Raw genomic sequence first — 13,374 nt, 5'->3', positions numbered from 1 at the left:
CGAGGCCGTCGTTATGCACACACAATCCCGAAAGAGAAAGAGCGATATCGAAACGCACTTCCCGATTTTCATGTAGTTGTAGCCGTAGCCATGGGTGACTGTGCAGTACCCTCATAAATATATACACACATTTTTGAGTCTGCCAGCAACTTCTTTTATCCACAAAACTGAATACCCCTTTTGTGAAGCGAAGTGAAAGTACTGAATTTAATGTATAAAAAGTTGGACGAATGATAATACAACCATATTCTGCACTTGTTGGATTGAAATGTTCTTGTTGTTCAGTTTCACTTATTTTAGAGCATTCATTTTTACAGTAAAGGTAGGTCTCACGTTCGCTCAGAAAAAAAGTGTATCAGTTCTAAAAGCTTCGTGTCTTCACTGCATTCGGTTGTGGAACTAGCAGTGTGATCTCTTCTAGCAGGTGTAGAAATTATCATTTGTGGTTTTAATAATACCTAAACTGTAAACAAGCATTGTAGTTAGGCAGACATCAATTTTATGCACCGTAGCAATATTTACTTCGTTTCGTTGCGGTTGCTTTAGTTTAATTAGTGTCCTTTCGATTTTTTTGTAGCATTGAGGCAATACTATTTGAGAGTGGTTCATCGAGACCTGTACTTGTTTATTTTTTTCGGGTGGCAGCTTTTCACCGTGTAACAGACGTTATGGCTCAGCGTGGGACGCACCCGCATGCATCGGAAGTTTCTTGAACGTTATTAATGGTTCTCTCTGCTGTCTGTTGTCACTGAAGCTTGCGTAACTGTTTATATTTACGACACGAATTGTGCAGAATATCCTGGAAGACGCGCGAACACCAGCGATTACTCTGGAACCTTCGGTGACTCACGTACAAAAGCTGACGCGCTTAAGTGGCAGCTAAGATTGCTACGATCTCCTACCGTTTTCGCCGCTATCTCTGTGCTTTCTGTGCAACTTGCTTTTTTGGGTAGAAGTTCGCCCAATAGGAGTTAGCTTCATCATTCACAGATTTGTCGCTCTGTTATTCACTGTCACTACCGGGTCTCAACATGTCACTGCAGCTAAAGCAGTTAAAGAACCACTTTCTTCTTAATTAAGAAGAATAAAAAGAAAACAATGTCAAGAATATTTTCAAAACGCAGTGATCTTTGCAAACGCCTAAAATGGCCAAAACAATTGAGAAGAGGGCACAGATTTAGACACCTCTCGCTATTCATTCAATTGCCTCATCAAAGTATTATACACTGCCACAATTATGTCAACGTACCTGCTTAACTCGCTGCGGATCATCACAATGCAATACTAATTGTGCACGTTGTCTCGCTTTTGTATTTTCGCCCTAAATAGTCAACAGTGACCAGCCGTAGTTGCTTAGTCGCTATGGTGTTGGGCTGCTGAGCACGAGGTCGCGGGATCGAATCCCGGCCACGGCGGCCACATTTCGACTGGGGGCGAACACAGTCCCGTACCTAATTTAGGTGGACGTTAAAGAAGGCCAGGTGGTCTGAAGTTACCCACTACGGCGTGCCTCACAATCGGATCGTGGTTTTGGCACGTAAAACTCCGTAATTAATTTTTTTTCACTCAGCCATGCATATTAGGTGCTCCTCACAAAAGCAAGGCTTTTCTGTGTCAACTTCTATTTAAATGACTGTTCTGTATAGACTATAAGTGCTGAGCGTAGAAAGTAGTTTTCTGTCTCAAGATATTTAAAGAGTGGCCTACCTTTATCTGTACACCGGGTAAGGGAACCCCTACATCAGCAGTAGTTTGGGGCTCGCCTGTCTTTGGTTGACATGTGATAATGCCGCACGATTCCGTCAATCCGTACACATTCAGCAGGAGGTTGAGACCACTGAAAGATTTCCGCGCTGCCTTCACTGTGGAAGGTGAGACCACACTCCCACCCACGGCGATTCTTCGCATGCTGGACATTCCCCGTCCAGTGCGTCTCATCTCACGCACGATATCTTGGAGCTGACACGGGAAGAACAACGCCGCCGTCGACTGCGCAGAGATGAGAATAGTGAGGAGAGAAGGGAATGGAGAAAAACATTACTCATAGGCTGCGGTGCTATGCTATGAAACAGCGTGACCTAGGTGTCTTGAAAAATAGAATATGATAAAGCTGCTTACAGAATGGCAATGGCTGGCCATGGGATAGAGAATAAATGATCCCGCCGATTCCGCCCACTGTGGAAGTCGATGTAAGCAAAGCTTTCTCTTCTGTTTGCTTCGATTGACGATAATTACCGGTAATGATGGCGGCGCAAATTTAATTTCCTTGGTGTTTAGTGGGATTTTAGAGTGACTTGATGGTGATAAAGGTTATCTTGCATTCACCACTGCTGTTTACGGAGCACACAGAACACACAGTGAGACGTGTTTCCTAGAGGCGTTTGTTGAGCGCCGTATTCAAATGTGGAGGCCAGATTTTTAGACACTAGAAATTTGGGCTTTAGCTGCCTTAAACAGGCACCAAAAGTCTCGTTTTAGGGAGCATAGGTGCTGGAATAGGCACTATACACATAGGGTTGTGGGAATATTTGAAACTTTCGAATAACGAAACGAATACTGCCCTTTTCGATTCGGTTTTCGAATATTACCAATCGTGAACTGTGCCCAGTTAAACATGAAATGGGAGCAAAAGTACGGTAAACTTTGACCCTCGCAGGCACATTATACAGATAAAACATTAGACTTTGCGTTGTTGAGGAGACCATGTCGCTTAGGTAGGCATACTTTACAGGCTAAATATACAGCGATCATTCGCACACTCTAAAGAGACCAGGACATGCGTAGAAACAGCTTCTTTGCTACTAATGCTTCATTTGTGCTTCCACTAAATAAGCTTCATGGCGTACTGTGTGTTCACAGAAACTTGCAAACTTTAATAATAGTAGGATGCACACATCGTTACGTATTATTGTGATAGCGACTGTTCATTATTCGTAAGCTGTTCGAAAACTATTCGATACCATTCGATTCGATTCGCTTCTGACACTATTCGTTTCGTATTCGATTCGGTCTCAAAAATCCCTATTCCCACACCCCTGCTATAACTTGCCCACACCCCGCGACTTGTATGTGTATTGAATGTTTGTTTATTGCCAATTTTCATTGTGTGCGACCTGAGGGACATCCCGCTTGTGAGGCGGTAAGCTTATAATGCAAGTCATTGCTTACCAGTGCTTCGTTCGGCACACGGGAAGCCGCTTTTTAACAACCCACATGTTTAGTACGTCTCTTTTGGCGTAACGAGCAGATAGTGTCAGATAGCACACAGCCACACTTTCCTACTTGCATTGGAGCGTCAAGTGGAGCAGTCATCATAAGTACAATATAAGTCGCCAAAGCTGGTACATGCATCGTTAATAAGATAAACATAACTTCGTTCGTAAAGTCAGCAAATATTCCAGTAAGATAGCAAATGATATGTAATGTACGTTGAGAAGTTTCTAAGAACTTATCACAGTAACATATATTTGTCATATGTTCATTTTGAAGTTCAAGTTTCACCCTCATGTTACTCACAATAAGCTTTCATAGGAAGAAGACAAGTGCACAATTCTCCCACAGGTGAACGGAGCGTTTCTGAATTTCCGTATTTTGGAGGGCAAAACGCTCCCTGGGATTCCTAGCGTTCTCATTTGTTGAACCTATGAAATTTCTTTGAGCGCAGAAAAAAAATCTTCCTCTTTAAATCAACCGTAATTGTTTACAAATTCTTTTGACAGCTGCTGCAATAGACATGGGATGCATTAAAACTCTCGCCATCGTGGGATAGCTGTGTCAAGCTTCGCGAACATAAATTCTCGCGCAAGCGCTTTTCGTATATCGTTATATGATACCGGAGCGGTGAAGTCCGATTCCGATTGTCGCTGTGCAGTCTAGGAGGAATGTTCGAACGTAGTTGTATACCAAGATGCTGGAGCAGAATTCGGCCACGTTATCGAGGATTAGGTTGGACTCTAAATTATTGAAGGTCGACTTAAAATCGAGCGTGAGGAATGCGCTCGCGCTCAACCCGTGCTGTAATCAGAGCCTCGGACAACTTCTTGAAGCTTTCATGCTGGTGTTCGGTCCGGATGCTCACATTTTCTTTTCGCAACAAGTCTCAAAGTGGGGCGCTCACCACGGATATACTTGAGATGAAGCGCTGTACAATATTTATTCTGTCTAGAAAGACTTGCTTTTCTTAGGCGCTGGAATTTCATGAATACCTTGCACACGCGGAGTGTCCACAGATAAGCGTTGGGTGCTGAATATTTGCCCCATATAGCGTACCTCGACCTGTAACAAGCAGCATTTCTTTTTAAGTTGAGTGTTAGGTTATGCTCCCGATAGCGCGCTAAAGAATTGATAAGCTTCAGTGATGCTATTCCGTAGTCTTGTCTCGGGACACGATGCTATCCATCGCTACTGTGACATTTGGTAGTGTTTCTAGCACGTGGTGCAGCGAAGCCTGAAATATTTCCACAGCCCAGGCAATTCCGAAAGGCATGGGCAAGAAGTGAAAAAAAAGATAGATTATGGGGTTTTACGTGCCTAAACCACGACCTGATTATATGGAATGCGGTAGTGGGGCTCTCCGGAAATCGGAGCCACCTAGGATTCTTTAACGTACACCTAAATCCAAGTACACGGGTGTTTCCGCATTTCGTCCCCATCTAAATGCAGCCCCTGAATGCTATACCGCGACCTCGTGCTTAGCAGCTCAACACCGTAGCTACTAGGCAACCACGGCGTGTGCGCAGGAAGCGATAGCGTCGGTGCGCTCATTGTACAAAGGTTCGAACTAGAGTCATCTAGCTTGATTAGCCAAAACCCTGGTACCGCATCCAGAGTGGAAAACAATTTGGCTCCGGCAAGCCTTAGCTCAGCACCTTCAATTGTTAGGTTAGCTTTCACAGACTAATGGTTTATTGAGTGCTGTGGGGTCAAGGCAGATACGTATTTTATTCTACCTTAACTACCGTAGCCATGTGACTAGACCATTCTGCTGGCCCATTAAACTTCCGTACGGCGCCTGGTTCTTCTATGTGCTAATAGTTAGCTGTTGCTCACAATAAAAGTCCCAATTCGCAAGAATCCAAGCGCAATACTCGATAAAGCAGCAACGAACACATATTGAGCGACACTTAAACTGCCGGTCCATAAAGGTGGTGCGAAGGATACGGATGCTAGGTCAGTGAATAGAGGAGAACGGCAAAGCAGATCACACCTTAGCTGACCTAAGGAAAAACAACGAAAAGCGTGGCACACCGGGTGATCAGAAATATGAAAGGTTGCACGGAAGAGGAAACGACCAGGCTAGTGCAGATTTTTGTCATCAGCCGCGTAACGTACGGGCTCCCGTTCCAAAAACTCTGAAACAGAGAATGCAGGTAAATGATACAAAAATAGCCTCAGGACTACCACACAATACAAGCACTGAAAAACTCCAAAACCTGGGAATACACAACACCCTTGAAGAACACGCAACGTCAGTGATACTCACGCAGCGAGAAAGGTTAAAACTCAACAGAGCAAGACAGAGCCATACTTCAAAAGCTAGGACATCCCCCAACATCTCAACACTGCGGAGAGTAAACACTTCTTCTACCCAAAAAAATCAGGGAACATATCACAGTATCTCCCTTTCCCCAAAACATGAGTGAAAAATATCATACGGGCAGACGTGAGACCAGGTCCAGAGCGTTACAAAATAAGTTAGGACGCATCCGGGACGCATCCGGGACGCATCCGGGACACATGCGTGTAGAATAGCCAAAGACAAATACAATGTAGTAGCTACAAATCAAAACACCACGATCACGGCAACCTTACAAATAGAACCGGTTAGCACGGCACAATCGGCAGCCAATGCCTTGGCCATCTCAGGTGCCGAATACAAAACCCAGGGCGCCCTATTCATGTCTGACTCGCAGCCAGCATGCCGTCAATACATGAGGGGAACTGTATCGAAAATTACGACGACGACCCTTGGAACACACATCACCTGGTGTCTTGCGCACGTGGCGATAGAGGGTGAGGAGAGGGCAGACGGTATAGCTCGCGGAATCACTATCCGGGCGCCTATCGAGACTCGCGAAGAACCTCCGATCACCAGCGTGGCTTCGCGGAGGCATAAAGAAGACAGAAATTCAGCCCGTCACACCACGTACAAGAACTAGGGCAAGCGCTAGGGCCTGGCGCCGACTAAAACAAATACGTACGCGAATTTATTTATCCTCAACAATATCCACCAAACGGAATAACCCGACACATGTCTGGGGTGCTGGAAGTGGCCATCTCGCACTCACATATTGTGAACGTGTAGCCTAAGGCCACCCGAAATTAATTCACCTTTATTAAGGACAAACACATTTGAAAGGCAGTTGAATGTCTGGCTCGCGAGCAAGGATCGGGAAAGCGAAGTTGCTCTGCTCGACCAGCCCAGAGAGTCGCACAGGCTACTGGAGCCCTGGACTAGCGGATCTAACCATTCTTGTCCTATTATCCCGAAGTAAAATAAAGTTTCTACTACTGCTACTTCGAAAGCCACGGCAACTCTTTTGCCTAGCACTACGACTGCCATGGCTCCGGGCCTTAGCTTCAATCTTTATTCAGAGATACCCCGCGTTGCCCAAGGGCGTGTAAGCAGGGGGGTTACAAATAAAAAAAAAGAGTTCTTTATTATTACAGCACACTTCGTCACAAGACAACTGATTCAACTGTGGTACAGTTTGAGAAAAATAGGAATTAGCATAACTGTTCGTTTTAGTCCAGTATTCTTGAATATTAAAGGTCATGATCAGTTATTTTAGATATATAGTGTGGTAGTTTAAGGTAAGTGTCTTTGTTAAGTCCGGTCATGTTATTATGTATCTGAAAAAAAAATCGAACACAGGAGTGCGTATCCCATTCAATCTCTCTTTTCATTTCAGTGCAGGTATTGTGTATTCCAGGCCTTCATATTGTCGCAGTCCACTGAAAACTGAAAACGGTTGCGCTGCTGGATACAGCTCTTCGACGCGGATATTTTTCAAGCGACAAGTAAACCCAAGGCCACTGATCCCCTTAGAGTCACGGACATATTTCAATCGACCGCGAAAAACGCATCTTTTCGCGCTTTCCTGCTTCTGCACAAACGCGGCGAAAATTTTGCTTTGGTCAGTGTTTTATGACCAGAGAAAGTCTTTAGAGTAACCAAACAGGGTTGTTGAGGCTTCAGCGGCAGCTTGTAGACAACCTTGCTTGGTATTACACAGCAGTACATTGCGGCTTCTAGCTTGAACGTGAACAGGCTATCTTCGATACCAACAGCTGCGCTCCAGTGGTCTGCTGCCGCTGCGCTTATGGTCAAGGCTTGCAACAAATTAATGAGCCATTATACTCCTTCAAGGTGGATGACCAACGAAGCTGGTCCGATTGGCGTTTAGCTTCGGAAGATGCGCCGGCACATGCGGGTACGCGCAACCGTTCGTCATCGAGAAACATCAAACCGCACCCTTTAGTGCAAGCTCTTTATAGGCGTTGTATTCAACCGAGGCGCGTTACGCTTTATCAGCGCCACATTAGACGTGCCGCAGACTTCAAACTCCGCGACGTTCTCGCCGAGAAAGCACCTCCAGGAAAGCTCACACCGTCTTCCGGCGTCACTCTTCTGACCATATGCAGTTGATTTCCGATAGCTCGTTATCGAACCATAGGGGATTACACTCGGAAGCTTGACCCGAAGTTGCGATCGAGAAAGTCTCTTCGGGACCAAGCGCAGGTGCCGTCACATCCCGGCGCCATGCTCTCGCGACGTCGACATCTCCTTGCGGCATTCTCGGCGTCACGACATGCATCCTCGGCTCTTGCTCATCGCATACCTCTTCTCGGGCCGCCGGGTTGGCACGACGTCGACGGTCTCTCTCCCTTCACTGCTCTGGCTGTCACTCCTCGTAGATACGCTGCTCTTCAGGCGTACGGATCATGCCTTCCCATGTAACAGTGGAGAGAAATGGTACCAAAAATCCCCATGGTCGCCTCACTCAGGCGCACACTACGTAACGCCGTACGTCATACATTCACAGACACAGCTGCGACGGAGCACCGTTTTACACTCAGGTGGCCGTTAAACCGAGCGCCTACGTGAACAGCGATTTACGTTTGATTTTGTTCTTGGCTCTTTTACTCACTTTTTAGGGGGGAGTTTATCGCGCGGACGCCATAAAATCCCGGATCCTAGCCATAGACATCTTCGCTTATCATAGGCTTCTAGTTTGCGCAGTTCCTTTTCCTAACATCTCCATGGACAGTGCGCAGATGCTTTCCAAGCTAGGGCGAAGGGATTATGCCCACAGCATTATCTGCGGGTCTTCCCTTGAGCCAGGCACATTTTGACACGACAATGACTGCAATGACTGCAGGGTTGTTTTTGCGGAGTGACTGCCTGGGCTCCTGCGTCGTGCTCTACTTTGGCGTTTTCACTGATATCCTCAAATATCGCATTTCCTTGCTCTTGGGCACGGCATATAGCTACGGTCTTTCTGTTGACGCGTTGTCAGAAACAAGCTTTTGCTGCAAGTTATTGTCACGCACCTTCAAAATAATGCCGTTATGCAGCATGAGGTCTTCCAGGTTTCCGAACTCGCACCTCTTTGATACAAGCCTCAGATCTGCTAACCAGTCATCAAAGCACACGTCTTCCTTTGACCTTTAGATCCAAAGTGGAACTCATTGAGGGTAATATTCATCGCTGGTTTGCATACTTCCTTCAATTTCTCAAACAAAATACCAATGTTGTTCTTGTCTGCCTCAGTTTCGAATTTGAAAGTGCACTAAGTTTTCCTGCCATCTGCAACTATTGCAAGTAATGTTGCTGATTGTACTTCTTTAGACTGCTTGCTGAGCTGGCTGGCCGTAGAAATTAGTCCGAAGTCACTTTTTTAAGTTTTACATCCTATCCATGAGTTTAATTCCTGGTGAATTCAGGCGTTTCGGCTATAGCAGCAGCGTGGAAGGTGCACACATTGCGACTGGGCACCGCTACCACCATGCGAGCTAGCCGGCAGTCATGATATGAACAACGTTTATTCCAGATGTAAAGGGATATAACTACAGAGCGTCAAAGCAATGGGACATGCGGAGATTATGCAGAATCAAATTACGTCCGTCTTACTCAGCACTGCTGCAGGGCACCAGAAAGACGCTTACAAATCATCTCCACTTATTACTGGTTAGTGTCTGAGCGCGCTCCTACACTTCTCGCGCACTGCGAGCAACCGCGCGAGAAGAGTTTTTTTTTTTTCAATTCACGCGCTGCCTCCTGCATCTTCCCATAGGTGGACCAGGTGTGGGTAAACGTCGGGATAGGTAGACGTAGTGGTGATCGCACGCGTTGTTGTCTCGAGGTCTGCCGTGAAAGCTGCGAGCACTCCCGAAATCGGGCCGATCTGCGCGTCTTCCAGAAAGGTAGGGTGCCGCGAGTCGTTGTGAAGTCGGGAGATCTATACATCTAACTGTTGCCGACGTGGGTGGGTTGCATGAGGTCAGAAAACAATGTGAAGTACATGCTGCCGATCACATGCCACCATTTGGTCTATTATGCCGTTGCCTTAACATACCCCCAGACCGGGCGTGGTGCGCTAATTTTCCATAGATCCATAATTTGCTCGCGATCATGCTAAACTCAGTAAAATGGTAGCTGAATTTATGGCTGCGGCAACGGGGGGATGTGTGCGGGCCGCTAAGCACGAGGTCGCGGGATCGAATCCCGGCCACGGTGGCTGATTTCGATGGGGCCGAAAACACCTGTGTACTTATATTTAGGTGCACGTTAAAGAACCCCAGGTGGTCGAAATTTCCGGAGTCCTCCACTACGGCGTGACTCATTTAATAAGTTTTATTGAGTCGAACAATATCCTCCACATGAATCAGCATGGCTTTAGGTCTGGATTATCCACTGTTACACAGCTTGTCGAAACAATGCATGACGTGGTCCTCGGCATTAACGAGCGCATTCAAACTGACGTCGTTTTTCTCGACTTCTCGAAGGCTTTTGACCGCGTCTCACTCACTAAACTACTCCTTAAACTTAATTACATATTAGCTGATGGCCCAATTTACCAATGGATCACTAATTACTTAACTGGCCGCTACCAATTTGTACAGTACGGCTCTCACTCGTCCGACCTTGCTACAGCGTTATCAGGCGTTACCAAGGGATCTGTATTAGCACCAGTTTTGTTTTTAATATTTATAAATGACATAACTAACTATGCTGACGTGAAACTCAGCCTATTTGCTGATGACTGCACGCTCTATAATGAAGTACGACACCGCGATCACCAGATGAAATTAAATAATGCATTGAATAATATAGCTCAGTGGTGTGTAGGTTGGCAAATGACAATAAACACTGATGAAACCGTATTCATGTCCATTACAAATAAAGTGTCTAAGCTTGATTTTTCATACCACTTTAACGATGTGCCACTTCGAAATGTAAACCAGTATAAATATCTAGGTCTCCTAATATCGTCTAATCTCAGCTGTACAGAGCACGTGCATCAAGTGTCAAATAAAGTATGAAACAAACTGCTCTTCATTAAACGGGCCTTGTCATATTCTACACATGAAACCAAGCTTCTTGCATACGTCACTTTTGTCCGCCCAGTCTTAGAATACGCCAGTACTGTGTGGTTCCCTCACACTGCGAACGATATCGTCATTACGGAAAGGGTGCAGCTGAAAGCGGTGCGTTTTATCTTTAACAGATACGGACGCCTTGACTTGCCTACTGCTCTGTTACAGCGTGCTGGTCTAGCTACCCTTGAAAGTCGCGCAAAGCTTTTTCCGCTCAAATTTTTATACCAACTATTGCACAGATCTTCCGTATAAACCCCGACTCTTACTTTAAATTTCGTGATACCAGATGGACCAGAAGACGCCATGCATGGGAACTTGTAGAATATCCGTTTAATAATAATACGTTTCGTTATTCTTTCTTCCCACGCTCAATTCGTGAATGGAATGCACTGGATATAATCGCAAAACAGCAGCAACACTAGCAAAGTTTATGGATTTAATTGAGCATGCTGCATGAGCCTAAAAGTTGTCAATATAAGTAACTAAATTGCTTTCGCCATGCAATCCATCCCGATTCAGTTTTTGATAGAAAAGCACTTGCCTACACTTTCTGTTTTGTGCATTTTGTATTTCAATGATGCCTCCTATCCTGCATTTCTTTCTAGTTTTCCTGCTGGTTGATGTAGATTGGTTTCCTTGTGTGTATTATTATGTATGAATGTACTGCTGCTATTCTTGAATAGTATCCAATCATTATGTGCTCTTCTATAGAATGTTTTAGTAGCGTTCATTGATGTAACTTGTTGCTCACCCCTGTAAAAATCCCCATGGGGGATTGACAGTATTCTATAAATAAATAGAATAAATAAATAATCCGGAAGTGGTTCTGGCACGTAAAACCCCATAATTTTATTTTTTACCGTATAGGACACTTTTTCTTTTTTTTCTTATTGGTGTGCACAAACCCGCTGCTTCGCTTTCATTTATGTATGACTATGTGATTCCCGTCACAATTCCATTCACTTTAGATATGGCCTGCGTACATGTGCTTTATTTATCGATCGGCTTGTGTCTTATTTCTTTAAACTGATTGCAAAAAAATTAAATCTATGTGAATACCTGAACTCAGTGCAGTGCTGGGAAGTATGGAATTAACATGTATCTTAGGCACTATCTTAGATACTCTTTGGGTATCTGGTCTCTCTATCATGAGACGTCTGGCACGACATATCAATATCTGTATTTCCGGTACATCGAAGAATGTGTCGTGTATTTTGAGATACAAGATACTGCTATCGCAACATTACCGTGCAAACGTATAATGGTTGGCTGAACCCCGCTTCTAATGCTGATATTGCTGCTACTAAGCCACCTGAATAAATGAACAATTCGCTAACGAACGCTTTAAACCCGCAGCAATATAGAATTTTAAAGGCCAGTGTAGCTTTACGTGCTCTCTGTATATCCGATGAATCAGAAAAAAATGGCCCTACCAGCGTTGTTGCTGCCGTACAGTCGCGATCAATTTGAAGGTGATCGCGCGAGCATCGACCGGCGGGCCTTCCAAGCAGCAGAGCGGCCAATTTAGGAACTGCGAAGATAAATATTGCGCTGCCTTCTTCCCCTATTATGCTCTTCCAGGCTGCAACCATAGCCCCCAAGACGAACTAGCCACATTTTTGTGTTTGTTTCCTTTTCATGGCAATGATCTGTGTGCGTCGCTTCCTCATGCATATCTTGGCTAACAATGACGCCTCTGTGCGATAGCTCATAACGCAATCGAAATGAATTCGCAGGTTATGCGGTGAACGGTGACGGGAGTGACAGTTTTTCAGGGAACACCAAAAGAGAGAGAGGGGAGCTGTCTGATGTTTCCCTCCCGACCGACGGTGATGACGTAAAATGGCACTGCTCCTAGTTTTGGTCGCCGCTCGAGCGATCCCCTTCAAATTGATCGCGACTGTACACCTGTCCACTGATCCAGTATTCCGTACATGGTATTACGTTTACGCAAGCGATAAAGGTCTACTGCGGTATTTGCGTCATCGTGCAGGGGCTTAAAATTTAATTACGGGGTTTTGTGTTCCAAAACCACTTTCTGATTAGGAGGCACGCCGCAGTGGAGGACACCGGACATTTCGACCACCTGGGGTACTCTAACGCACACCTAAATCTAAGTAAAAGGGTGTTTTCGCCCCATCGAAATGCGGCCGCCGTGGATGGGATTCGATCCCGCGACCGCGTGCTCAGCATCCCAACACCATAGCCACTGAGCGACCACGGCGGATATGCAGCGGCTTCTTACTGACGTTCTTGTAAGGTGATCCGCTAGCTGGTCGGCAAGCAAAGCTGCGACTCTCATAAATTACCAAAGCCACAAGCAATAAAACCACTGGCAGCGCCGCGTATAAAGTGTTTTCATTTTAAGCGGCTAAAACAACCACAATAAACTGTTTAGGAATGAAAATATTATACTTTGTGCAAGAAAGGCAAATATTTTGAGATATTCAAAGACATTACATTCCGTTTAAGCAAGGTTGGTCGGAGTTAAAAATTGTCAAAGCAAAAGGTTTTGTGCATATGCGCTTTCTGCTAAATTATATAAATTTTGCCAATGTACCGAAGAACCTTAAGATACAAACGAAAGTATCGTATCAGATACAATGATTGTGGTAGTATCTCGCATCTGTATTTCAAATACTTGTTTTCCGAGTATCTTCTAGCGTATCATTGTACAACGGCAAAGCATATTTGCCCCGCTCGGAATCAGCGTCACTAAACGTACTTATACCAGATAGCATACGCGCAAAATCTGTTTTCTGGCCTTGCCTC

General features: G+C 45.2%; 1 protein-coding gene across 2 annotated transcripts in view; it reads right to left on the bottom strand.

Annotated features, from left to right (window-relative positions):
- The window catches only part of LOC135905166 (uncharacterized), a 96,969-nt gene that overhangs the window by 39,170 nt on the left and 44,425 nt on the right, over positions 1-13,374 (bottom strand). Inside the window, exon 5 of one of the 2 annotated variants that reach the window (XM_065436179.2) lies at positions 1,708-1,989. The exons of the other annotated variant lie outside the window; for it this stretch is intronic. Coding sequence (XP_065292251.1) covers positions 1,708-1,989 — 282 coding nt within the window. The remainder of the gene's footprint in view (positions 1-1,707; positions 1,990-13,374) is intronic. 2 annotated transcript variants of the gene reach the window in all.

This window comes from Dermacentor albipictus, chromosome 3 (assembly GCF_038994185.2).
Source record: "Dermacentor albipictus isolate Rhodes 1998 colony chromosome 3, USDA_Dalb.pri_finalv2, whole genome shotgun sequence".
In the NCBI taxonomy this organism is placed as follows: Eukaryota; Metazoa; Arthropoda; class Arachnida; order Ixodida; family Ixodidae; genus Dermacentor; species Dermacentor albipictus.
Note: the sequence above shows the minus strand (reverse complement) of the source record. Positions and strands in the feature narration are given on the sequence as shown.